Raw genomic sequence first — 25,109 nt, 5'->3', positions numbered from 1 at the left:
AAGCAGGTGTGGAAATATTTAATAGCAGACAAAATAGAATTCAATATGAAAAGCATTATGACACAACTGCAATTTTCAAAAATTGATAAAAGAACATTCCACTACAAGTCATGAATCTATGCATCTAACAATAGCTCCAAAATTTATAAAACAAGCACTACAAGAAATGCCGAGAGAAACTGACAAATCCACAATTACAGAGACACGTCAACATACTTTTAGGAAGTAGACACAAACAATAGTTAACACTTACTGGGCACTTCTTCGTGAGTGGCACTGAACTATGCTTTTCCATGCATTATCTAAGGCTATAGAAAATGTTAATAGCAGTTTGACAAGTCATATACATATACCATATACATGTACCATAAATACCTTTGTACCTGATAACAGAGAATAAACATTTTTTTCAAACATTCAGCATATGTTCACCAAAGACCACACATTAGGCACCTGCCCCCAAACAGCAATGATAACAGCAAGAACAGCCACCACCACCGCAGTTAACAGAGTCCAAGGAAATGAACACTACCACTGATTTGGCAACAGCTCTTATGAAGACTAATTTGGCATTATGTATCAAGTGTTCATATTCTTTGACACAGTAATTATCTTTCTATCCTAAATAAATAACCCAGATATGGGGGAGGTACTAAAAATATGAGAAAACATTAGAAAGCTGAATGTTGAAATGAGAGAGATGGTTAAGTATGGTATATCCACCCAATATAATATTTTCCTGTTATTATTAAGATGACATTTTAACATAACAGAAGATGCCTGAAATGTTAAAGGAAAACACAACATTAAATTGTTTATATTTTATATAGCTGTGAAATAAAGCCTAATCTTCCTTAATGGACAGACATTAAGAAGTATGATTTTTAATTTTCCCTTTAGGCAGCATTTTGCTTTGCATCTTTTTGCAACTTTTAGCTTACCATCAGCTATGCAAGGAACACAGGTCTGCTAAAGTTAAAGCAACCAACCCACATTTCTACAAAAGAGAACAGACAGGCCCTCAGAGTCCGTGGCCACAGTGCCTGCTTTTCTGCCAGTTATAGTGTAGCATAAAGGGACTGTATTTAGGCACGTTAAACACCAGATGACTTAGACATGGACATTCGCTTTGGAATTCCTAAAGTGGAGTCAGATTTGGTCCCTCATCATCTGACCAAGATGTAGCAGGGCACTGAGCAAACAATGACTCCCTGCATTTGCAATCTGTCAGTAATTAAACTATTCTTATTACCTATCATTACTTAAAATTTGGTAGTCATTTTAAGAGGCAAAACTGAGGCAAATTTTTTGGGGAAATAAGTTCTAGTTGATACTAGAAATACATTAAAAAACCTAAACAACTCTTAGAATCAAACATTTATGTTAATTTTTTTTTTTTAAATAGGTCCAAAAGACTAAATCCAGATCAGCACTGAAGTTATATCAAGACTTAAGTCTGCTTCATGCCAATGAGCTGCTCCTCAGCAGGGGCTGGTTTTGCTATTTGAGGAATGACAGCCACTCTGTTGTGTACACAAGAGAGCTGGATGGCATCGACAGAGTCTTTCTCGTGGTTCTGAATTTTGGAGAATCAACAACAGTCAATCTAAAGGAAATGATTTCTAATATTCCCACGAGAGTGAGGATAAGGTTAAGTACCAATTCGAACTACGATGGCAGTGAAGTTGATACGTATGGCATTTTACTGGACAAAGGAGAAGGCCTCATCCTTGAATACAACACGAAAAATCTCCTTCATCACCAAACAGCTTTCAGAGACAGATGTTTTGTTTCCAACCGGGCATGCTACTCCAGTGTATTAAACATACTGCACAGCTTGTGTTAGGCACCTTTATGAAAGAGATGAAGACACTGGCATATCCTGTTCTATTACAAGCATCTAGCAGTAACTTCATGCACAGCACGCTGCTGGGTGAATACAACTTGAATGTAATGGGTTTAGAAAAGGTTCCCAAATGTTTTTTAAAAATAATAAAATTATCGCTTGTAGAACTTGTAACTTTACTGAGATAGCATCAATATAAGAGATGATCAGAACACCTTAGGACTCCAGATTATTAGAAAGATCTGGTGAATTCTAATGTGAAAAATGTTATCTTTTTTCATAAAATACAGGCATAGAAATTGGAGGATGACTTACTGCGGAAGTGTCTAAATACGTTTACTAGCAAAGAGGCAGGACCTTGATTTGTAAACTTTTCAAAGAAAATGTTAGAACAGACAAAAGCAAAGCTGTTCTGAAGGGGTGTGGAAGAGTTGTGCTGTCATCAATCCTTCCTTCACCCCCACGTCCATGTCCTTCTGAGAAGCGTGGTTTGAAAACTACTTTCTTAGGGTAAGGGGCATGTGCACCAATGGAGAGAACAGTATAAGCAAGTGAGATGTACACCAGACAAAATTTGGATGCAGAAGCAAATTTTAAAAAAATTACTTACGAACTTAAAAAAAATCTCACTTTTGCTTACCCAATTGGAAATAAGACTAGGAAATCAGTGTGTTTCCAATTCCCTTGGAATACAGCATTTCAGAATTTTAGATACTTCTTAAGATTCTCAAAAACACTGGTGCTGTCAAGTCCAAGTTCCTCATACAAGAATTTAATCTGGGCTGTGATCTAAAAGAAACACATTTAAAAAATTAGAGGGCCTTTGTGGTAAAACTCCAGTGCTAAATCTCTTTGTCTATCCATCTTCACCTAACACTTAAGTCAACAGTTTATGGCAAGGGTATTTTTATTATTTGGGACAGAGGCAGAAGGTGCTTCCATTACTTTCTTTAACAGAGCTCACAAGTGTTATGGGGGAACCCTTTCTCTCGACTGTCAGGGTTCCTCTTCCCCCCTTGGGCCTCAGCCACAGACCAGACCGCTAGGAAGGTCTGTGGTCATAAGCCTCGCTGCAGCCACTGGAGTGCTGACTACAGCACAGCTCTACCTGGGGACCTGGCAACCGAGAAGAGCTTGATAACATACCTTTTTGTGAGAGTCCTCAATCACATGATTGCCTCCAGGCTGAATATCTAACACAACATTGGGGGCCTGATAGCCTGAAAGAGTTAACATATGAAACAATTAGGTTCTTTGAGACTCATTTCTCCCCCTCTTCTCTCACATATGCTATTAAAATCATAGTGAAGGAAAAAGGCATAAATTATCATCACCAAGACAGAGATGGGAAGGGGCAAGCAGAAGACAGATTTCTGAAACAGAGGAAACAGGAGGACGACCAGTGGCTGAGGACACTGGATGGAAGATACTCGTAGGGTCACATGGAGAAGGTTGTGATGCAAGAGGAAGCCAGACTGGCCCTGTGGAATCAGTTTTGTGATCTGGAAACAGTTGCTATTGCAGTGGGTGAGTATGAGGCATGAAGGTGAAAACCAGGTGACCGAAGACTTGTGTGTGGGCCCCTCCCTCCCTGAGTCCAAAAGGTCTTGCTAAGGAAGAAAGGTAAGAGCTCTTATCCAATGAAATGGAAAGACCTAGAGAAAATTAGCTAGTTGGGGCACCAAAGCTCCAAAGCAAAAGCTTTAGAATTTCTTTTTCAGAAGTTTCCAAAAATAACAGGTCAATTATTATTATTAAATGAACGAGTGTTTTATGACAGTCACCTCTAAGTTATACTGGATGTTTAAATTTTTCTTTGTGCCTTGCCTTATGTTAGTATTTCCTTTCAAAAAGAGGCAAAGCAGGTATAGTTATATATGCTTCAACTGAGTAGTCAATGTAGAAAAACCAGTTTTTTGTCCAAAATCATGGGCAGATGATTTAGTCTATAGCATAAAGTGTATTACTGAGTAGTATGTGGACGGCAACAGTCCATTTAGCTAGGTTCCCTGCCTACAGGTGGTCTCCTACCTTCACCAGCATCCTTAGCATGCTCCGTGATGGCTTCCTTGAGTTTCTCGGTATAGTTTACAATTCCTTTCAGAGGTACACGCTCGTCGTTTTCATAAGCCGTGATGTGAATGGAAGGATAATGCTGAAAGAAAAGAAATGCAAATTTTACATTATTCCCTATGGTCCCTTTCTACGTTATAGATTATGAAAAAGAACTACCTCCAATTTTTTGATAGAGGTGCTAGATTATTTTCTTCTCATTTGAGAGAGAGATCTATGGTATTATAATACTAGACCACCTGCTACCTGGAATAGCCTTTCCTTGGCTAGCGAGGCCATGACCATAACTTACCTGTTCTCCTGAGCTATTAAACTGAAACAAACATGGACTATGAGCAGAGATGGGAGCTGAAAGGTATTTGGATTTTATAAGCAGAAACAACCTAAAGCCCTAGTAAATTCCTGCCGTGGCATGGGCAAGTATCTTTTTGATTATCTTTTCTATCACTTTAGGATAGTGTATCAGAACTGTCTTTCACTACCTGTGGTTTAATATTTTGATAGGGACAGTAACGTTTTATGTAGTTCTTGTGTTTTTCATCAGATGAAGGATTCCCCCATTCTTCTAATTCTTCTAATGTCAGAGGAAGTGTGGTGTCCATCATGGTGTTGAGAACATCCAAGAAAGGTGCCTAAAAAAAAAAAAAAAAAAGCCAAAGAAATTTAAACTTTGTTAGGAAACTTGAAATATAATATTTTTCTGAAACTCATTTTAACAACCTTTATGAATATACATGTAGACATGAGAGAACAAAGGTCAAGAAGCCATGTGGATTTCCAGGGGGTGGACTAACTACTCAGTCCTTACCTAGGGCCTATGATTTATAACAGGCCTTTATGGTTTTCAGACTCTGAAAGTGCTAACTTTATGTATCATGTTTATATATATATACACATATAAAAACGTGTGTGTGTATGAAGAATTTCTTTTCTAATTTCATAATTTTTAGTTTGATGCCTTTATTTATACATATATTTTATATAAAAGTAAAAAATGCTACCACCTTATATCCATTAGGATGGGTACCATTAAAAAAAAAAAGTAAGTGTTGGCAAGGATGTGGAGAAATTGGAACCCTTGTGCACTGTTGGTGGGAATGTAAAATGGTGCAGATGGTATGCTAGTTTCTCAAAAAACTAAACTTAGAATTACCATATAACCCAGCAATTCTATTCCTAGGTCTATATCCCAAAGAATTAAAAGCAGGATCTTGAAGAGTATACCCATGTTCACAGCAGAATTATGAACAACAGCCAAAGGGTGTTAGCAACCTGTTGTCCACCAACGGATGAAAGGATAGGCGAAGTACATACAATGATACAAGGAATATTATTCAGCCTTAGGAAGGAAGGAGATTCTGACATATGCTATGATAATGCATGAACCTTGCAGAACATTAACTAAGTGAAATAAACCAGTTACTAAAAGACAAATAATGATTCCACTATAGGAGGTATAGATAGTTTAATTTATAGAGACAGAAAGTAGAATGGTGGTTCTGAGGGGTAGGGGAAGGGAGTGTAGAATTTTAGTTTTGCAAGATGTAGAGAGTTCTGGGGATTGGCTGCACAACAATGTGAACATATTTAACACTACTGAACTACTGAACTATACAGTTAAAAATGGTTAAGATGTTAAATTTTGTTATTTTCTCACAATAAAAAACGAAAAACCTCAACATGAGTAAACCAGCTGGACATTTTATATTTTAAAAAAGGCAATAAATGTTAATTGAAGAAAATCTGGGTTATTTATTTATAACCAGTGTCAAAACATTTAATAAAATGGCAGCTGCTTTTTTCACTTCCCTTGTAGTCTTCTGTTAACATGCTTTCCACCTTTCTCTTGCATTAACATTAACCTAGTGGGCAAATGCAATCCTTTCTGGCTGCCTAGCATCTGGACTATTTTTCTGCATTTAAATTATTCCTAATCTTAATGAGGCAGAGCTTGCCTCTCACTAGGGAGGGGCTCAATTTCTCAGTTTTCCCAGCACACGAGTAGCCACATGACTTGGGTCTACCCAATCAGACATAATGTGCTCCAAACTTTGGATGGGAAGTCTGTGATTCAAAGTAGGGACCACGGAGAATTTCTTCTGGTAAAAGTGCCACATCTATATTGAGTTTTTAGAAGCAGCAGTGGCAGTATAAGGTGACTTGTGCCCAGCAGGGATGGCAGTGATAGCTTCCCTGGGCCAGTTTTATGGTATATTTTGGAACCAGTTTCTGGCTGTGTAACCTCTATAAGGCTGGTTTTATACCTGCCCTTACTCAATATCTTTTAATAAGCCCCTTTTCTGCCTAAATTCATGACAGCTAGTATTTGGTGCTTCTAATTAACACTATGCATCCTCTATCGTTGGATATCTAGGTTGATTCCACTTCCTCACTATTAAAAGCAACGTGGGGTAAATATTCTTATACACACATTTCTGATTATTTCCTTTCTAATTTCTAAAGCCCACAGATCAGTTGTATTTTTTTTATATTGTAACTCTATTATCTTGTATATAGGTTTTCTTCCCTCTATACTTAGTATTTCTACTTAAAAAAAAAAAAAGATTTATAGATCAGGACTACTTAACACTTATTTACTTAATAGAAGCCTACAGTGTATACTCCTCATCCTCAAAATAAAAGAAACCTGAAAATAATTTACTCTCCCCCTCCCAGTCATTATTTTCTAGCATATCTGACCAGGAGCAGAATGATGAAGGTGAAATGAGTGGCTATAACATAATTTCATAATTTTGGACACCAGGAAAAGACTATACAGTTGACCCCTGAAGGACACAGGTTTGAAATTCGAAAGTCCACTTACACCCGGATTTTTTTTCAATAGATATACATACAGTACTGTATAAATAAATGTATTTTCCTTATGATTATCTTAATATTTTCTTTTCGCTAGCTTATTTTAAGAACACAGTATATAATATATAGAACATATAAAATATGTGTTAAAATTCACTGTTTATGTTATTGGTAAGGCTTTTGGTCAATAGAAGGCTGCTGAGTTTTCGGGGAGTCCGAAGTTAGACATGGGTTTTTGACTGCGTGTGGGGGTGGGGTCAGGGGTGGTGTCGGTGTCCCTAGCCTCCATGTTGTTCAAGGGTCACCTGTAGAGATTTTTACGATCAAAGCAAGATGTTTCAATTACCGTACAGAAAAACTATCCCTTATAAAGATCTTTAAGAATGGACTATCTAAAAAAGGAAAGCCGCTATAACTAGGGCCAAAATGTTGATGGGCAATGATCATCAAAGGATTTCGTGGACTCCAGGCACAGTGCGCTCTGCCTGACTCCCTGGAAAAGTGCTGACTCTTTTCCACCAATTCTAAATGTTTTTAAAAAATGAGAAATAACTAATGAGAAAAGCCATTAATATCCTTCAGCGGAATTCTCAAAAATTAATAAAGAACACCATCAGGGAAGAAGAAAGGACAAAGTAGTTAAAGTAAATTTAGAAGTTCTCTCAGAGCTATAATTCTGTGTTTAAAATTTAAAAGCTTTGTTATTACTCCTGTGCTATGGTAAAATTGTAACAAATATTTTTCTTAAATTAGCCATCGTAAAGTAGCCAATGGCTTCATGCCTCCCCGCTCTGTACATAGTAGAGAACAGAGTATACTCACCTCCAAAGTCACAGCTCTCAGCAGCTCTGGATTAGAATTACACAATGCTCCCACAAGCACCCCTCCAGCACTGAAAGCAGTCAGGGTTGTTAGACTTGGCTGAGAAAAGCCTTGGCCATGAAGCGTCTTAATGCAAGCCTCTAAATCAGCAAGGCCATTGAGTTTTTTAGTTAGACGGCCATCAGCGTGCCACTGGAGGCCTAACTCACCACCACCTCTGAAATTAAAGGGCAAAAAAATCTTTTAGTGGGGAAAATATTAATGATATAGGTCAGGGTCAGCAAACTGTAGCTGCTGGGCAATATTTACTTAGAGGTCTGTTTTATTGTTGTTGTTTTTGTTTTGTTTTGTTTCGAAATGGCTTCAGAGCTAAGAATGGAATTTTACATTTTTAAAGGTTGGGAGAAAAACCAACCAACCAGGAACATACAATAGAGACCACATGTGGCCTACAAAGCCTTAAATGTTTACTAGTTTTTTAGCGAAAAGGTTTGCCAATCCCTGATATAGACAGTCAAAAATGGATTTACCAAATATGTTTAAAAAAAAATTAAGATACGTTTTTTAAAAAATTAAGAGTCATTGTCATTTTTTTTTCATTCATTTAAAGTAAGCTCTATACCCAATGCAGGGCTTCAACTTATGACCCCAAGATCAAGACTGCATGCTCCAACTAAGCCAGCCAGATGCCCCGCAACAAATAAGTTTTGGGTGCTCCCTACGGTTTACCAGGCATTCTGCTAAAATGCCAGCCTTAAAAATATAAAAAAAGCAAAAATCTCCTGCCCTGAAGATCATAATTTTGGGGGAAAAGAAAACAGCTGCCAAGCAATATGGTTGCTGCTTTCACACAAATGTATTTACAGTTATCCTAGAGGCAGTAGAAAGAACATCCAGGTGGATGGTTAGGCATAAATACTTAAAGGAGATGATACCTAAGCCAAGGCTTGGAGGAATATGAGTTCCCAGAAGTGCAAAGAAAGGGAAAACATCAAGACACAGCAGGTGCAAAGGCACAGAGGGGAAAGAGTTTATCATCTGAAAGGATGTAACAAAGCTGAATATGTACGATGTGTATGGCTGCAGTGCAGGCCGTGTCTGGGTAGTAATGGTAACTATCACTACAGAGGTAAGCCAGATCACAAGGATGTTAAATAATGTACTGAGGAGTTTGGATTTTATTTTGGAGATGGGGAGGTAGAGAAGGATTTTAAGCAGAAACAGAAAATAATATTTGTGTCTTGAAAAATACCTAAAGTAAAATGGAAGTTCGAGTGGGAAAAGGATCTAGTTTGAAACACTATTTTAGAAAAGCCGGGGCACCTGGGCCTCTGCCTTTGGCTTGGGTCGTGATCTCAGGGTCCTGGGATCAAGCCCCATGTCAGGCTCTCTGCTCAACAGGGAAGCAGCTTCCCTCTCTCTCTGCCTGCCTCTGTGCCTACTTGTGCTGTCAAATAAATAAATAAAATATTAAAAAAAAAAAAAAGAAAAACCTAAACTCAAGAGAATGGAAATAACATTACTAAGATAGGACACAGACTGGTACCTCAATTCTACAAATCTGGTGCAAGATCCTAAAAATCTACCCCTTTGCTTTATCAACTAGTCTATTAAATCCACTTCCACCAGCATATGTTTAGGAATACATAGATTCAGTGACACAAATGAGAAAATAAACTTTGTTCCCTGATACACGGTTATGCTGGACATCTGGCACAATGTTCTAGCATTCATATGCCAGGTAAAATGTTGTTGACTCACCGAACATGGCAATATGCTAATATCCATCCATCGTCCACCAATACCCGCCTTTCAGGTCTGAAATTCATTTTTAAATCCATTCCATAAGCTCCATATACATGTACTAGGAGAGGTTTCTTCTGCAAATCCTCAGAATCAGTTTTGTGGAAAATGGTCATTGGCACTGATTTTCCATCCTGGAATGAAGAGTTACTATACATGTAAGAGAGAGTCTTTTGAAATCGTTTATCCCTAATTTTATGCATTGCTTATTGATGTTGAACACAAACTTCATTTAATGCAACAGAGAGGTGCCTGGTTGGCTCAGTTGGTGGAACATGTGACTCCTGATCTCAGGCTTGGAGTTTGAGTCCCATGTTGGGTACAGAAATTACTTAATAAAATAATAATAAATAACAACAACAACAACAATAGAGTTATGGTCTTTAAAAAGAAATCATGGTTTATCCCCATTTTCAGCTCTATTGCTGACCTGTAATGTGAACTAGAAAAAAGGAGTAAGACTGTTGAAAACGGTTTATTAAACGTAGCTTTTTCAAGACAGTAAAGTGATTTTAAGGAGTTCTTCACTACCTATTATTACTGTAATTTTTTTCTTTCAAGATTAGTCAAAATACACCTATTGAGGTTAGACATCTAGCACAGCATTTTTCCTACACCTATGGCAAGGTACTGACATTTTTAATCTTTGAATATTTATAAACATGCTGATTAAAGTTTTAACAGCTCAATTTTCTGTCCTCTATAGGCAGTCCTCAACCATTAGAACCAGAATTTCTTACTGATCCTTACTGACATCTATCCTCATCCTCTTCAAAGGCCTACCTTTATTTTTGAAAATGTTTAATAGTGGTTTAAGAAAGTTTTACAAATTTTAACATCTAAATTACTTTAGAGCAGGTTAACTATTCCCCAGTGTAGTTCACATTCATTAATCACAAACTGACTGAAACTAGGCATCTCAGGACAAAATTAACATAATCTGAACTATTTCTGATCTTCCTTTCAAAAGGGCAGAGAAGCTGGTTCTGTCTACTTATACAAACTAGTGAAATAGTGCTAGTTTACATAAAATAATAATAATAAGAGGGAAATAATATAGCCAAACCACTCTCCCTACTTTTTTCATTCTCATTATGAAAACCTTAACTTTGGGGCACTGGAATATTATCAAATAAGGAGGCAATCTTTCATCATTCCTTATCACACTCAACTTGTTCTGACAGTATGACTGGAGTTTCACTTCTCAGATTCATTCTTATAAAATGAGGTAGATTAATTTCTATAACTTATCTTTGTCTTTTCATCTCCCCAACTTAAATCGAACAATCAGAGAAAAACTTGCTGGTTGAAAACTTATGAAAAGAGGTGAAAATGGTACCAAGTCCTGTGACGGGCTGGATCCGAGTTCATCAGCAGTGCAAAAATGCCTGTGGAGGGTTATAGCAGCAGGGCACCTGGGTGGCTCAGTCGGTTAAGCATCTGACTTTTGATTTTGGCTTGGGTCATGATCTCAGGGTTGTTAAGACTGAGCCCTGTGGTGGGCTCCCTGCTCAACTGGGAGTTTGCCTGAGATTCTCTCTCTCTCCCTCTGCCCCTCCCCACATGCACTCTCTCTAAATTAATAAATAAATCTCACAAAAACCCCCAAAAACAAAAACATAGTGGGTTCCACTGGGCACCTGTCTCCCTTCCTCCCTAATTCATAAAGCATCCCTGAGTTCCCCAAGAACTAGGCTCACTGTTCTTTCCATTTGGGGTATGGTAACTACAACATCTTGATAGATTGGTCTAATCCCACATTTCTAAAGCAGAAAAAAGCCTAAATATATATTTTGTTGACAAAAACCAAACACAAAAATCTGGAAGGTAATACATTAAATGGTAAACAATTATATCTAAGAGGTACAGCAAATGGGACTGAATAGTAGGTATCAGAACTTTAAATGTGCTGCATTTTTGCATTTCTTCTAAGAAGTGTGTATTGCTTTTGTATTATTGAAAAATACATACTTAAATAAAGCTATTAAAAGAAAATCAATGAGTTAAAAAATTCATAAGGACAAAAGGCTTTGTTACAATTCATTGCCAGCACATATGAAATTATCTAATGTTTGATATGCTAAGGTCTAAAACGTCCTTAAATCCAAGGCCACAGTTTATTAATTTATTCCTCACTTGCACAAACTTTCTTTTCCCCTATTCACTCTCCTCTTGGTCTTCCCTCTTTTACACTGTACTTTGGCTGTATTGCCCTTCTTTATATTTCTTTCTTTAAATCTTATTTAAGTGAGCTCGACACCTAACGTGGGGCTCAAACTCATGACCCCAAGGATCAAGAGTCTCGTGCTCTTTGGACTGAGCCAGTCAGGCACCACATCCTTTACACTTCTTGAATGTACCATTTCTCCCTCAATATAGGGCCTCTACATAAATAGGATTCCTCCTGCCCCCTTTCTAGCTTTTTTAAAAGATTTATTTATTTGATAGGGAGAGAGTGGGCAAGAGAGAGAGCGCAAGCTAGAGGAAGGGCAGAGGAAGAGGGAGAAGCAGGCTCCCTGCTGAGCACAGAGCCCGATGTAGGGCTTGATCCCAGACCTGAGCCAAAGGCAGCTGCTTAACCCACTGAGCCACTCAGGTACCTCTCAAGCTTAATTCTTAATCATCTTAGAGGTCCTACCTGAGACCTCATTTCCTCAGAGAACCCTTGCCTGATCTCTCCAGCCAAAGGGAAGGTCCTTGTGTCATGTTTCCACTGTACTCAGTACAGCTTTCTTTGCAGCCATCAGTACATTAGCAATTACTCCTTTGATATTGGTCATCTTCCCTGCTAGAGTTAAGCTCCATGAAGGCAGGACTGTATCAGTCCAGCTCACTCAAGTCAACTGCTTATCGCCTTCACAATTTTTGCCAACTTTTACTATTTAAGTCAACTTTAAAAATTCAAATATAAACATGTGAACTCAAGAGCTTGAGATGTGCTAGTTATACATTTTCTAATCCATGTTAAATTAAATATATCGCTATTAAAGTAAAAAAAAAAATTCCAGGTAGCCTCTAAAAATCATTTGGGTCTTAATGGGGTATGTGAGATCCACTTTACAAAACCATGCTAATGCAATACGAGCGGCAGCAACTGCACAGCGCCTGATGAGGAGCATGCCTGCAGCAGATGGGGGCTCAGAGTTGAGATTATGAAGACGTACCTTGCTTTTGGCCTCCAGACGTAAAACACGACTGCTCTTCGTGATTGGGTCTTCATGCCCAGTTTCCTCAAACAATTTGCCCTCTGCAAACTTGTATGTGTAATATTTGGGGGGACGTATTGGAGAGCAAAGCTGGAAGGGGCAGTTCTTTGGGTCTGAATTTGTATCCATTATGAATCCACAGGCCCAAGGAGGGAGCTAAAGAAATAAGAGTTATTTTTATTCTTTATCTAGACATTAAGTATCATTAATTAAATTTCTGAGTTTGCTACAAACAAGATGAGGACATCAAGTTTACTTTCATCCATTATACATAATGCCTCATTTAAATATTACTTCAGCACAAACAAATATATTTCGAATAACAAGTGAACAGAACTCTACACTGATGACCAATAAAATATGGACAAAATATAGGAAAATGGTTTTTCATGACTCTGGATTTACATGAAACCTTTTTTAATAAAAAGGATTATTTTGGCTATGGTTAAGAAAAAGAGCAAATCAAATCCCAATTCCAGAATCTGGCCACATCTCCAGATCTCTGTTCTCCTAGAACATGAAATCTCTCTCATCTGTTTTTCCTCATTTACCCCCAGCCCTCCCCATGCTGCCCAGACAGCCACAGTGATGACAGTTATTATTCCAGGGCTACAAACTAGCTCAGCAGCACTAAAGCATTTACAATTTGTTTCTAACTTTAGCTCCCAGGCTAACCATTGTGCAGAACAAAACCTTTCCTGGCATATCCACTTTGAGAGACTCACAGCTATTATGATTAGGATTCTTAACTTTAAGGAAAAAAGGAAAGGAATCAAAATTTATTCTCTCAGAGCAGCAGGGTCCAGTTTCAAGCCTGCCACTAACATCCCTCTTACACCTTTTAAAGAACTCTGGTAAGCAGGCTGACAGAGTGTAAGAAATGGTGCTGAGAGAACGTTAAAAGAAAATTGCCTTTCTTTTCCTGAGCAATTGTAGAAAGAACAAATTCCTTAGAAAATCAGAGGTCTTGGCACAGCAATGTCTCTGGTGGGCACTATTCAAAAAGGGTAGGTGGGGGCTGTGTGTGTAAAAAGTGTACCATCTAACCTGTAGAAACCATAGCCAAAGAACTTACGTTCCGAGTGCATGTGTCTTGCAATTAATGCAAAGAATCTAGCTTCCTGAAACACAATAAGGATATATATTCATGATGTCTCCTAAAGAGAGTTCCTAATTTACTGTCCTCAGGTTGAGGATTATGGTTCAAGGATAATGTTTATTTAAGTGCAAGCCACAGAACTGGAAAGCAGCATGTGACACTTCAAAGCTGGGAAGTCTGGCAGCATAAATGGAGTAAACAGAGACCTTAGTGGGAAAGAGCACCGCCATTGCTCATCTTATAACCAGGTTTCAGAAAGAGGATACACGGTGCCTCAGTCCACAGAGGCACAAGCTTTTCTGTTCTTTGGTGAAACTTAAAAAAAAAAAAAAAGGTTCCATGTGCCCCATGTGGTAAGTGGTCATACTTTTAGACCAAGTGGGTTCCAATAAACAAACTCTTCAGGTGTATTTCTTAAAGTATTGGGATCAAGGTTAAAGTTCACCATAGCAAAACTGTTCCTATGGCTATGGACTGCTTAGTTTGTCCAGGTCATGTGGAAAGAAGTATTAACCATCTCAAGGATATCTTAAATTACATTTCCTACTGAGAAAAACCTGTAGTACCATCTAGGTATATTAATGGACAGCACCCGAGCACTAATTTAAAGTTGGCTAGGTGATATGCAGATATTTCTTAGATACCTGACAGAAAGAGTTTCAGCTTTAGCATTCTACCAGCAAATCATAGTCATTTATTTGACTGAAAGAAGGCTTAATACACACATGCTTAAAGAAAATTGGCCCAGGTATATAAACACCTCCATGTAAACTGATGTTAGTACAGAACAATTCCCAATTTGCTTAAATTAAATATCATGACCAATTAAAACATCATCACTTCTTTTCGTGGGGAAAAAAAAATACCAGGAAAAACTGATGATATGATGACCAAGGATAGGAGGTAAATATATTAAGGATTTTACATTTCTGTTGCTCAGACTGAGTTTAAAAAAGCCTTTTAGTCACGTGCCTACTGGGCAGAGATGTTACATACAAAAATGCTTTATAATCTACTCAGTTTGGCTTAAAGATTTTGTCCTTTGTGATTGACACTGTCTATGCATATTAATCAGAATTATCCAGTTCATGAAAGGCGCTGATCTATAAAATTTTCTTTAAGTACAACCTGGTATATAATGTAGTATTTGATTCCATGTGTTGATGACTCAGAACACTATAACAAGGCTTAACAGGTACTACAGGTTGGGAAGGGTCAGGGAATGAAGAGACAAAGGATACAGTATAAATTAAAGACATGATGTTCCACAGGAGACACTCCTGGAAGCCCCAGGCCCTGGGGAACAGGGGAAAATACTATGCAGGGCACTACTTAAAGCCATTACTCTCAAAAACAGGAGACTTTCCTGACTTTCCTAACACACAGAGATAGATGCAGAGACTAGACAAAATGAGAAGACAGGAATTTGTCCCAAATGAAAGAACAGGACAAGCCCACAGCCAGAGATCTAAGTGAAAACAGATAAAAGTAACATGCCTTATGGAGAATTTAAAGCAATGATTAAGAATACTCTTGAGAAAAGAGTGGAAGACATTAAGTGAAACCACTAACACAGAGGTAAGGAATAACACAGCAAAGAGAAAGGGCTCAATAAATGAAGTGAGAAACACACTTGATGGAATGAATGAAAAACAGGCTAGAATAAGCAGAAGAATGAATTAATGACCTAGAAGACAGAGTAATGTAATCAAGATGAGTAAATGAGAGAAAAAAGAATTACGCAAAAAAAGAACAGACTTAGGGAACTTAGTGACTCCATTAAACATAGTAACATTCATATTATAGGAGTCTCAGAAGACAAGAGGAAAAAAGGGGGCAGAGAATTTATTTGTAGAAATAATAGCCAAAAACTTCCCTAATCTGGGGAAGGAAACAGATACCCAGATCCAGGACGCACAGAGAACCCCTAACAAAAATCAACAAAAGCAGATCCACACCAAGACATTTTGTAATTAAAATGACAAAATGTGGGGTGCCTGGGTGGCTCAGTGGGTTAAAGCCTCTGCCTTCGGCTCAGGTCATGATCTCAGGGTCCTGGGATTGAGCCCCACATTGGGCTCTCTGCTCGGTGGGGAGCCTGCTCCCCCCCGCCCCCTGCCTGCCTCTCTGCCTACTTGTGATCTCTGTCAAATAAATAAATAAAATCTTAAAAAAAAAAGACAAAATATAGTGGTAAAGAAAAAACATTAAAAGCAGCAAGACAAAAGAAGACTGCTACATACAAAGGAAACCCCACAAGGCTTATCAGTGGGTTTTTCAGCAGAAACCTTCCAAGCCAGAAAGGAGTGACATGATGTATTCAAAGTGCTGAATGGGAAAAACCTGCAGCCAAGAATACTTTACCCAGCAAGGCTATCATTCAGAATGAAAGGAGAAATCAAGTGTTTTCTAGACAAAAACACGGAATTCATGACCACTAAACCAGTCCTGAAAGAAATCTTAAGGAGGATTCTTTGAGTGGAAAGGAAAGATCAAAGAGACAGCATGACCATAGGAAGCACAAAAGCAGTAAAATGAATTATTTCTGTAAAGGATGTAAAATGACACTATGGACCTATGACTTGGGGAGGAGAGGAGTAAAGAATGGTTCAAACTTAAATGACCATCAACGTAATACAGACTTCTGCTATATGCAGGAGAGATTATATAAAAACCTAACGGTAACCACAAATCAAAAACCATTCATAAATATGCAAATAATAAAGAGAAAAAAAATCCAAATACATCACTAAAGAAAACCAGCAAATGATGAGAAAGGGAAGTAAGGGTGAGAGAAAAACTCCCAAAAACAACCACAAAACAAGTAATAAAAAGGCCATTAAGTACTTACTTATCAATAATTACTTTGAATGTAAATGGACTAAATGCTTCCAATCAAAAGATACAGGGTGACAGAACAGATAAAAAACAAGACCCATCTAATCCTGCCTACAGGAAACTCATTTATTTTTTTAAAAAGATTTTATTTATTTATTTGACAGGAACAGCAAGAAGAGGAATACAAGAGGGGGAGAGGGAGAGGGAGAAGCAGGCTTCCCACTGAGGTTGGAGTCCGACGTAGGGCTCCAACTCCAGGGTCCAGGGTCCTGGGATCAAGACCTGAGCCAAAGGTAGATGCTTAATGACTGAACCACCCAGTTGCCCCCAGGAAACTCATTTTAGACCTAAAAACACCTGCAGATTGAAAGTGAGGGGATAGAGAAGCATTTATCATGCAAATGGATGTCAAAGTTAGAGCAGCAATACTTATAAAGAACAAAACAGATTTTAAAACAAAGACTGTTGGGACGCCTGGGTGACTCAGTTGGTTAAGTGGCTGCCTTCGGCTCAGGTCATGATCCCAGGGTCTTGGGATCGAGTCCCACATCGGGCTCCTTGCTCGGCGGGGAGCCTGCTTCTCCCTCTGCCTCTGCCTGCCTCTCTTTCTGCCTGTGCTCACTCTCTCTGACAAATGAATAAATAAAATCTTTAAAAAAAAAAAAAAATAAAAAAAACCAAAGACTGTAACAAGAGACAAAGAAGGACACTATATAATAATAAAGTGGACAATCCAACAAGAAGATATAATAATTGTATATATTTATGCAACCAACATGGGAACACCCAAATACATAAAACAGTTACTAAGAAACATAAAGGAAGTAATTGGCAATAATACAATTATAGCAAAGGACTTTCATGCCCCACTTACATTAATGGACAGATCACCTAAACAAAAAAATCAATAAGGAAACACTGAATGACACACTGGACTAGATGGATTTAACAGATACATTCAGAGCATTCCATCCTAAAACAGCAGTATGTACATTTCTTTCAAGTGCACATGGACCATTCTCCAGAAGAGATCACATATTAGGTCACAAAACAAGCCTTAATAAAGTTCAAAAGATCTAAGTCATACCATGCATCTTTTTTTGGACCACAGTGCTATGAAACTGTAAGTAAACCACAAGAAAAAGTCTGGAAAAGATCACAAATACATAGTGGTTAAATAACATGCTACTAAACAATGAACGGGTCAATCAGGAAGTAAACTAAAAAAGTACATAGAAACAAATGAAAATGGAAACACAATGGTTCAAAACCTTTGGGATGTAGCAAAAGCAGTTCTAAGAGGCAAGTTTATAACAATACAGGCCTACCTCCAGAAGAAAAGAAAAAAAGGTCAAATACACAACATAAGTTCACACCAAAAGGAGCTAGAAAAAGAACAAAATCTAAAACCAGCAGAAGGTGGGGCAACTGGGTGGCACAGTTGGTTGGGCATCCAACTCTTGATTTCAGATAGGGTAGTGACCTCAGGGTCATGAGATCAAGCCCTGTGTTCAGCTCTGCACTCAGCAAAGAGTCTGCTTGAGACTCTCTCCCTGCAAAAATAAATAAATAAATCTTTAAAAAACAAAACAAAAAGACCAGCAGAAGGAAGGAAATAATAAAAGATCAGAAAAGAAACGTGACACAGAAACTAAAAAAACATAAAATGAAAATGAAAATAAAAACAAAAACAAACCCCAACAGATCAATGAAATGAGGAGCTGGTTCTTCGGGTTTTAATCATTCAGGATTAAAAACAAAAAAACAAAACAAAACAACAACAACAAAAAACCATCAACAAAGTAGGTTTAGAGGGAATATACCTCAACGTAACAGAGACCATTTATGAAATACCCACTGCTAACATCACCCTAAATGGGGAAAAACGGACAGCCGTTCCCCTAAGGTCAGAAACAAGACAAGTACATCCACTCTCACCACTTTTATTCAACAGAGTTCTGGAAGTCCTAGCCACAGCAATAAGACAACAAAAAGAAATAAAAGGCATCTAAATTGGTAAGGAAGAAGTAAAATTTTCACTATTTGCAGATGACGTGATACTATAAAATAGAAAATCTGAAAGACACCACCAAAAAACTGCTAGAACTAATAAATGAACTCAGTAAAGTTGCAGGATACAAAATCAACGTACAGAAAGCTGTTGCATTTCTATACACAATAATGAAGAAGAGAAATTAAGAAAACAATCCTATTTACAATTATACCAAAAGCAGTAAGATACCTAGGAATAAACCTAACCAAAGAGGTAAAAGACCTGTACTCTGAAAACTGTAAAACGCCAGTAAAAGAAAGTGGAGATGACACAAATGACATTTCATGCTCATGCACTGGAAGAAAAAACACTGTTCAAATGTCTGTACTACCAAAAGCAATCTACACATTTAGTATAATCCCTATCAAAATACCAACAACATTTTTCACAGACCCAGAATGAGCAGTCCTAAAATTTATATGGAACTATAAATGACCCCAAACAACCAAAGCAATCTTGAAAAAGCAAAGCAAAGCTGGAGGCATCACAATTCTGCACTTCAAGTTATATCACAAAGCTGTAGTGATCAAGACAGTATGGTATTGGCACAAAAATAGACATACAGATCAGCAGAACAGAAGAGAATCCAGAAATAAACCTACAACTGTATGGTCAACAAAGCAGGAAAGAATATCCAATGGGAAAAAGATAATCTCCTGACTTCAACAAATGGTGCCAGGAAAACTGGACAGCCACATGCAAAAGAATAAAACTGGATGACTTTCATATACCACACACAAACATAAACTCAAAATGGATTAAAGACCTAAATGTGAGACCTTAAACCATAAAAGTTCTAGAAAAGAGCATAGGCAGCATCGGTCACAGCAACATTATTCTTGACAGGTCCCCTGAGGCAAGGGAAACAAAAGCAAAAATAAACTATTAGGACTACATTAAAATAAAATTTTCTGCACAGCAAAGGAAAAAATAAAAGACAATCTACAGAATGAAGATATTTGTAAATGACATATCCAGTAAAGAGCCAGTATCTAAAAAATGCAACTTACAGAACTCAACCCGCCCCCAAAACAATGAAATTTAAAAAAAAAACGGGCAGAAGACATGAGTAGATATTTCTTTTTTTAAAAATTATTTTTATTAACATATAATGTATTATTTATATGAGCAGATATTTCTTAAAGAAGACATGGCCAACAGACATGTGAAAAGATGCTCATTTTCACGTATCAGGAAAATACAAATCAAAACTACAATGACATATCACCTCATGCCTGTCAGAATGGCTTAAATCAAAAACACAAAAAACAGCAGGTGTTGACAAGGATGTGGAGAAAAAGGAACCCCACCCTCTCGCACTGCTGATGGGAATGCAAACTGGTGCAGCCACTATGGAAGGCGGTACGGAGGTTTCTTAAAAATTAAAAACAGAACTATCCTACTATCAAGCAATTGCACTACTGGGTATTTACCCAAGTATACAAAAATACTAATTCGAAGGAATTCATGCACTCCTATGTCTATGGCAGCATTATTTACAATAGTCAAATTATGGAAACAGCCCAAGTGTCCAATGACAGATGAGCAGATAAAGATATGGTGTATATGTATACACACACACACATACACACACACACAGATATTACTCAGCCATAAAAAGAATGAAATCTTGCCACTTACAACAACATGGATGGAGCTAGAAAATATAATGCTAAGTGAAATCAGAGAAAAACAAATACCATATGATTTCCCTCATATGTGGAATTGAAGACAGAAAAGGAGCACAGGGAGAAAAAAAAAAAGAGACAAAGCAAGAAAGAGACTCTTAATATAGAGTATTGGCAGTTACCAGAAGGCAGGTGGGTGGGAGCGGTGGGTGAAACAGGTGATGGGGATTAAGGAGTGCACAGCATCCTGATGAGCACCAGGTGATTAAAATAAAAATGTAAAAAACAAAATAAAAAAAGACATGATGTTTGTTGTAATGGCAGCTAAAACCACAGTAACTGAGGCATATCTTTAAACTAGGAATACTTATAAAAAATGTAAAGGTCATATTTAGTGAGAAGTCAAATTTTGTCATAGTAAACTCTCACATTCCCAATTGCCTTGACATATAATTTTGCTGTAAGAAAAGCACTGCTAGAAACTATACATTCTCTCTCATCCCTATTCATATAGACTATAATAAGAATAGATGTTCTCCCGGTTTCCCAATTGAAGAGGTATGGTTTTGGTGTCAATTAGCAAGTAAAAAGAAACTTTGAATCCAGTAGATGAAGGCAGTAGGAAAATCACTAACTTTAAATCACTATTTTTATTTTAAGGACACCTACACAGTCCTCTAAAATACAAGAGGTTATATTTGATAATTTGATTTTAGCTTGAAAATTTTGGTTGTTTTTGGGAACTCGGTATTTCTTACGTATACCATCATAACAACCTTGAAGCTAATTTCCCTGTGCCTTATCTCTGCTTGCTTTGGAGGAGTCTAAAATGGCCACCAGACAACTTCATGAAGTATAACCTGACTTCTCAACTCACTTCTATGCCCCAAAACTTCAAATGTTCCTCTACTCGTACCTTATGCATAAGTTTCTCATTTTGGAAGTAAAAGAATGTCAAATTACAGCTTCATTCTACATACATTTATTCTGCTTCAATAAATTATTAGCAGTTTTCGGAACATCTTCTAACTTCTCCAGCTTAGAGCTTTATTTGATGGACTTTCTCATCCTAGAATATCATTTCGCTCTCTCTCCGTCAGAATTCAACCTATCCTCTTTGGTTTATCTCAAAATCTACTTCCCCTACAAAAGCTTTCCTGGGTCCTCTCTGCCTCTCAGATCCCCATAGCATATTTTATATATTTGATACCACTTATATAAACCCATAATATACCTAATCTTGGTGTACAGAAGTTCAATAAACATTCAGTGAATTTACTGGAATTGCATTTTAAGAGACTGACAATACTGCAATTAGGGAGGTGTAAGTGGTCAAATGGCTTAACAACTTTTTCCCTGTCAAGTGAGATGGAAGCCTTTCCCCTTCCCTTCATCACCTGTTATCTGACCTACATGTTAATGCTGCTTTAGCACTGGGCAATGAGGTTGGCACTCACCAATTTTAACAAGTTCACTTGTGGAGGCAGACCGTCTTTCCTGGCAGCCACAGGCAATACCAGCAAGTCAGTCATACTATCACAGCTGTGCTGCTGGGGAGACAAACGCCACTCCCTCCCCCCACAAACCCTGACAGGTAAGAAAACTGGCAAAAAGAAGATGGTGCAGACATAATGGCGGAAACACAGCAGGCACAGCTACTGTCCCTACAGGGGATTGTGGAATGGAAGCAGCAAGCAGTGGTTGGTTAGGCACTAGCTGGCAAGTTGGCCCAAGCTATTAGCCAACCTAAAGTTGTAGAGATGCATGATATATAGAGATATGTAGAAAGAGAAATATGACACTGAGCTTTACTTCTGAAGTTCATGCTGTTAGACAGTATTTTAAGTAAAACTTTATTAAAAGCAAGGTCCTCAAAAATAATAAAAGCAAGGTCCTCTAAATAATTCTAAATACACCTCCTAAATATGAAAAAACCCAGTATGCTATGTTTCATTTTAAATTAAATTTCTTTCATGAAAAAGCACATTTCTCGTATTCAAAATTTGATGTTCTGGTAAACTAAACTCTATGGATTTTGGTGGACAGTACTGTCTTTTGAAAGTTAAACATACCTTTAGAGACCGAACTGAATCATCAGCGAGACCAATGACATTAACGTAAAGTAGATTGCTGTGCTTCAGGAATAGAACACAGTGATCCTTAAACATGTCCAAGTCTACAACTTTGGTATTTCTCTTCATTGTGAAAAATAAATCCCAGTTCATAATAGCAGGGGTATCAGCGGCTGTTCTCATGAGCTGTGTAGAACAAAGTCAGAAGAGATCTAGGTAACAAAACATGATGACTCTAGCACCCAGAAACCTAGACCATACTAATGTTCACTGTTTTATGAAGAGCCAAAGAAATGAGCTGTGCAACAGGGCTGCAGTGTGACCATCATCATGTGAATGAGTCCAGGCTAGCCTGCCATGCGGTGAGACAGCATGGCCTAGTGCTTACCTCACAGCAAACCAATGAATGTTTCAATGAAGGCATCTGAGAAATGGCTAACTGGGACCAGAAGAACTGCCTAGCTGAAATCAATCCAAATTGCTAAATTATAAAATCAGAGCTTACAAAAGTTTGTTCTTTCAAATCATTAAGTTTGGCTTTGATAACTGATAAGATCAGGATAAAGTATGTTTCATTTACTAACCTTTTAAGGCACCATTACAATAGGGAGAGGCATTATCTCTCATGGAAGAGAAATAGGATTGGTTATGAATAAGAAGGTAGCATCAATTTCTACACGTTACCAAAAGCCTACAAAACAGTTAACTCTTGGAGCACGAATGTTGTTGATGGAAGTGTGACAATTTTTAACAGCTCAAATGGGTACACGGAGAATCCAGGATTACCTTGAACTCTGTAGGCTCACCAACATTAGTGAGAATGTATAATTCATCATCTCTGTGCTCAACGTAGTAAAGGACTCCATGTATTCGCTTCTGGATAAGTACTGGTGGGTCCCAAGGGCTTAGGCCATCTATCAACCATACTTCAGAAGTAGTCTTGTTCATGATATTTATGGTGAGGAAACGACTGTCCTTTGTGAGATAAAGGAAAACAAAATAGCTGCATGTGCATGAGAGAGAGAGAGAGAGGGGGACAGAGAGAGAAAAAAAATCCAGTAAATTTCACATTACCAGAAAATCCAGTAAATCCTTAGCTACCTTAAAGGTGATATACAACTACCTTCTGTACATATGTTGATTTATAATGCAAATAGGAAATAAAAACTCCTTAGTGAATACTGCTTGTAAATTTAGAAAACTATTATTTTTCTCATTTCTCCCACAAAGGTATTTAAAATCATTTTTTCTCTTAACATTTTATTATGAACATTTTTCAGACCTACAGAAAAGTTGAAAATGTCCAGTGAATACCCATATATCCACCACTGAAATTCAATTATTACCAAAAGTTTGCTGTATTTCCTTAATCATATTATCTGTGCATCTATCAATCCATCTTTTTCTGAATGCATTTTAACATAAACTACAGACATCATCTAACTCTCACTTAATCACATTAATAGTTTATAGGACTTCTTGCTGGGAAGAGGAAATAAACTTCCTAGAGGAGATATGTAATTGTAGGGAAGGAGAGAGGCAGAGTTTACTTTGTTCTTCTTCTGTAGGCATGTTGGCTTTTTGCCCCTCCCAGTTTTTAAAACAAAACAAACAAAACAGAAATAACAAAAATGGAAATAGGAAGAAGAACCCCTGCAATCTCAGCACATTTAAAAAATTATGTAACTTCTACTTTTTTCTATTTTTCCTTCCCAAGTTTATTTATATTTCATGCATTTGTTTTTATTTATTTGTGAGAGAGAGAGAGAGAGAGTGCACAAGTGCACACAAGCAGGCAGAGTGGCAGGCAGAGACAGAGAGAGAGAAGCAGGCTCCCTGCTGAGCAAGGAGCCCAATGCGGGACTCGATTCCAGGATCCTGGAACCATAACCTGAGCCGAAGGCAGTGGCTTAACGACTGAGCCACCCAGGTGTCCCTGCATTTCTGTTTTTAAATTAAAAAAAATTTTTAAGTATTGAAGTACAGTTGATACATAATGTTCTTTAACTTCAGGTATACAATATAGTGATTAGACAACTCTATACATTACTCAATGTTCATAACATCTGGTTACCATTTGTTACCGTAATTATTTTTTTTATTTTTTTAAAAAGATTTTATTTATTTATTTGACAGAGAGAGAGATCACAAGTAAGCAGTGAGAGAGAGGGAAGCAGGTTCCCCGCTGAGCAGAGATGTGGGGCTCGATCCCAGGACCCTGAGATCATGACCTGAGCCAAAGGCAGAGGCTTAACCCACTGAGCCACCCAGGCGCCTCATGTTACCGTACATTATTACAATATTATTGAGTATATTCCTTATGCTATGCTATATTTTCCTCTCCATGATTTATTTTACTCATGCATGTCTTTAAACTGATGTAAGTGAAATATAGATGCAATTCTGTATTCTGCATTTGTGACTTCACAGTATCTGTATCTCCCTCCAAATTAATTGGTCTTTATCTCCCCCCCTTTTTTTAAAAGGTTTTTATTTATTTGACAGAAAGAGACACAGAGAGAGGGAACACAAGCAGGGGGAGTGGGAGAGGGAGAAGCAGGCTTCCTGCCGAGCAAGGAGCCCTATGCAGGGCTTGATCCCAGGACCCTCAATGACTGAGCCATCCAGGTGTCCATAAGCGCAGTCTTTATGATGGTTATTTTCAATGGCTACCTAATATTCTTTTTGCTACCTAATATTCTATCAGGTTGCACTGTCATAATTTTTAAAACTCTGGATTTCAGGGGCGCCTGGGTGGCTCAGTGGGTTAAGCCTCTGTCTTCGGCTCAGGTCATGATCCCAGGGTCCTGGGATCGAGCCCCGCATCGGGCTCTCTGCTCAGTGGGGAGCCT

The 25,109-nt window shown here is 37.9% G+C and overlaps 2 protein-coding genes across 4 annotated transcripts in view; one reads left to right on the top strand and one right to left on the bottom strand.

Moving 5' to 3' along the window:
• Positions 1–2,158, top strand: part of SLC3A1 (solute carrier family 3 member 1) — a 33,077-nt gene extending 30,919 nt beyond the window's left edge. The window contains exon 10 of the mRNA XM_080812718.1: positions 1,406–2,158. Coding sequence (XP_080668844.1) covers positions 1,406–1,846 — 441 coding nt within the window. The 3' untranslated portion in view covers positions 1,847–2,158. The remainder of the gene's footprint in view (positions 1–1,405) is intronic.
• Positions 4–25,109, bottom strand: part of PREPL (prolyl endopeptidase like) — a 52,074-nt gene continuing 26,968 nt past the window's right edge. For all 3 annotated transcript variants that reach the window (XM_080812720.1, XM_080812722.1, XM_080812721.1), the window contains 9 exons: positions 23,044–23,260; positions 22,258–22,443; positions 12,526–12,723; positions 9,320–9,495; positions 7,559–7,775; positions 4,402–4,551; positions 3,878–4,001; positions 2,993–3,066; positions 4–2,635 (listed from right to left, as the gene is read on the bottom strand). In XM_080812720.1, coding sequence (XP_080668846.1) covers positions 2,546–2,635; positions 2,993–3,066; positions 3,878–4,001; positions 4,402–4,551; positions 7,559–7,775; positions 9,320–9,495; positions 12,526–12,723; positions 22,258–22,443; positions 23,044–23,260 — 1,432 coding nt within the window. In that variant the 3' untranslated portion in view covers positions 4–2,545. The remainder of the gene's footprint in view (positions 2,636–2,992; positions 3,067–3,877; positions 4,002–4,401; positions 4,552–7,558; positions 7,776–9,319; positions 9,496–12,525; positions 12,724–22,257; positions 22,444–23,043; positions 23,261–25,109) is intronic.

Source organism: Martes martes (assembly GCF_963455335.1).
Source record: "Martes martes genome assembly, chromosome: 9".
Classification (NCBI taxonomy): Eukaryota; Metazoa; Chordata; class Mammalia; order Carnivora; family Mustelidae; genus Martes; species Martes martes.
Note: the sequence above shows the minus strand (reverse complement) of the source record. Positions and strands in the feature narration are given on the sequence as shown.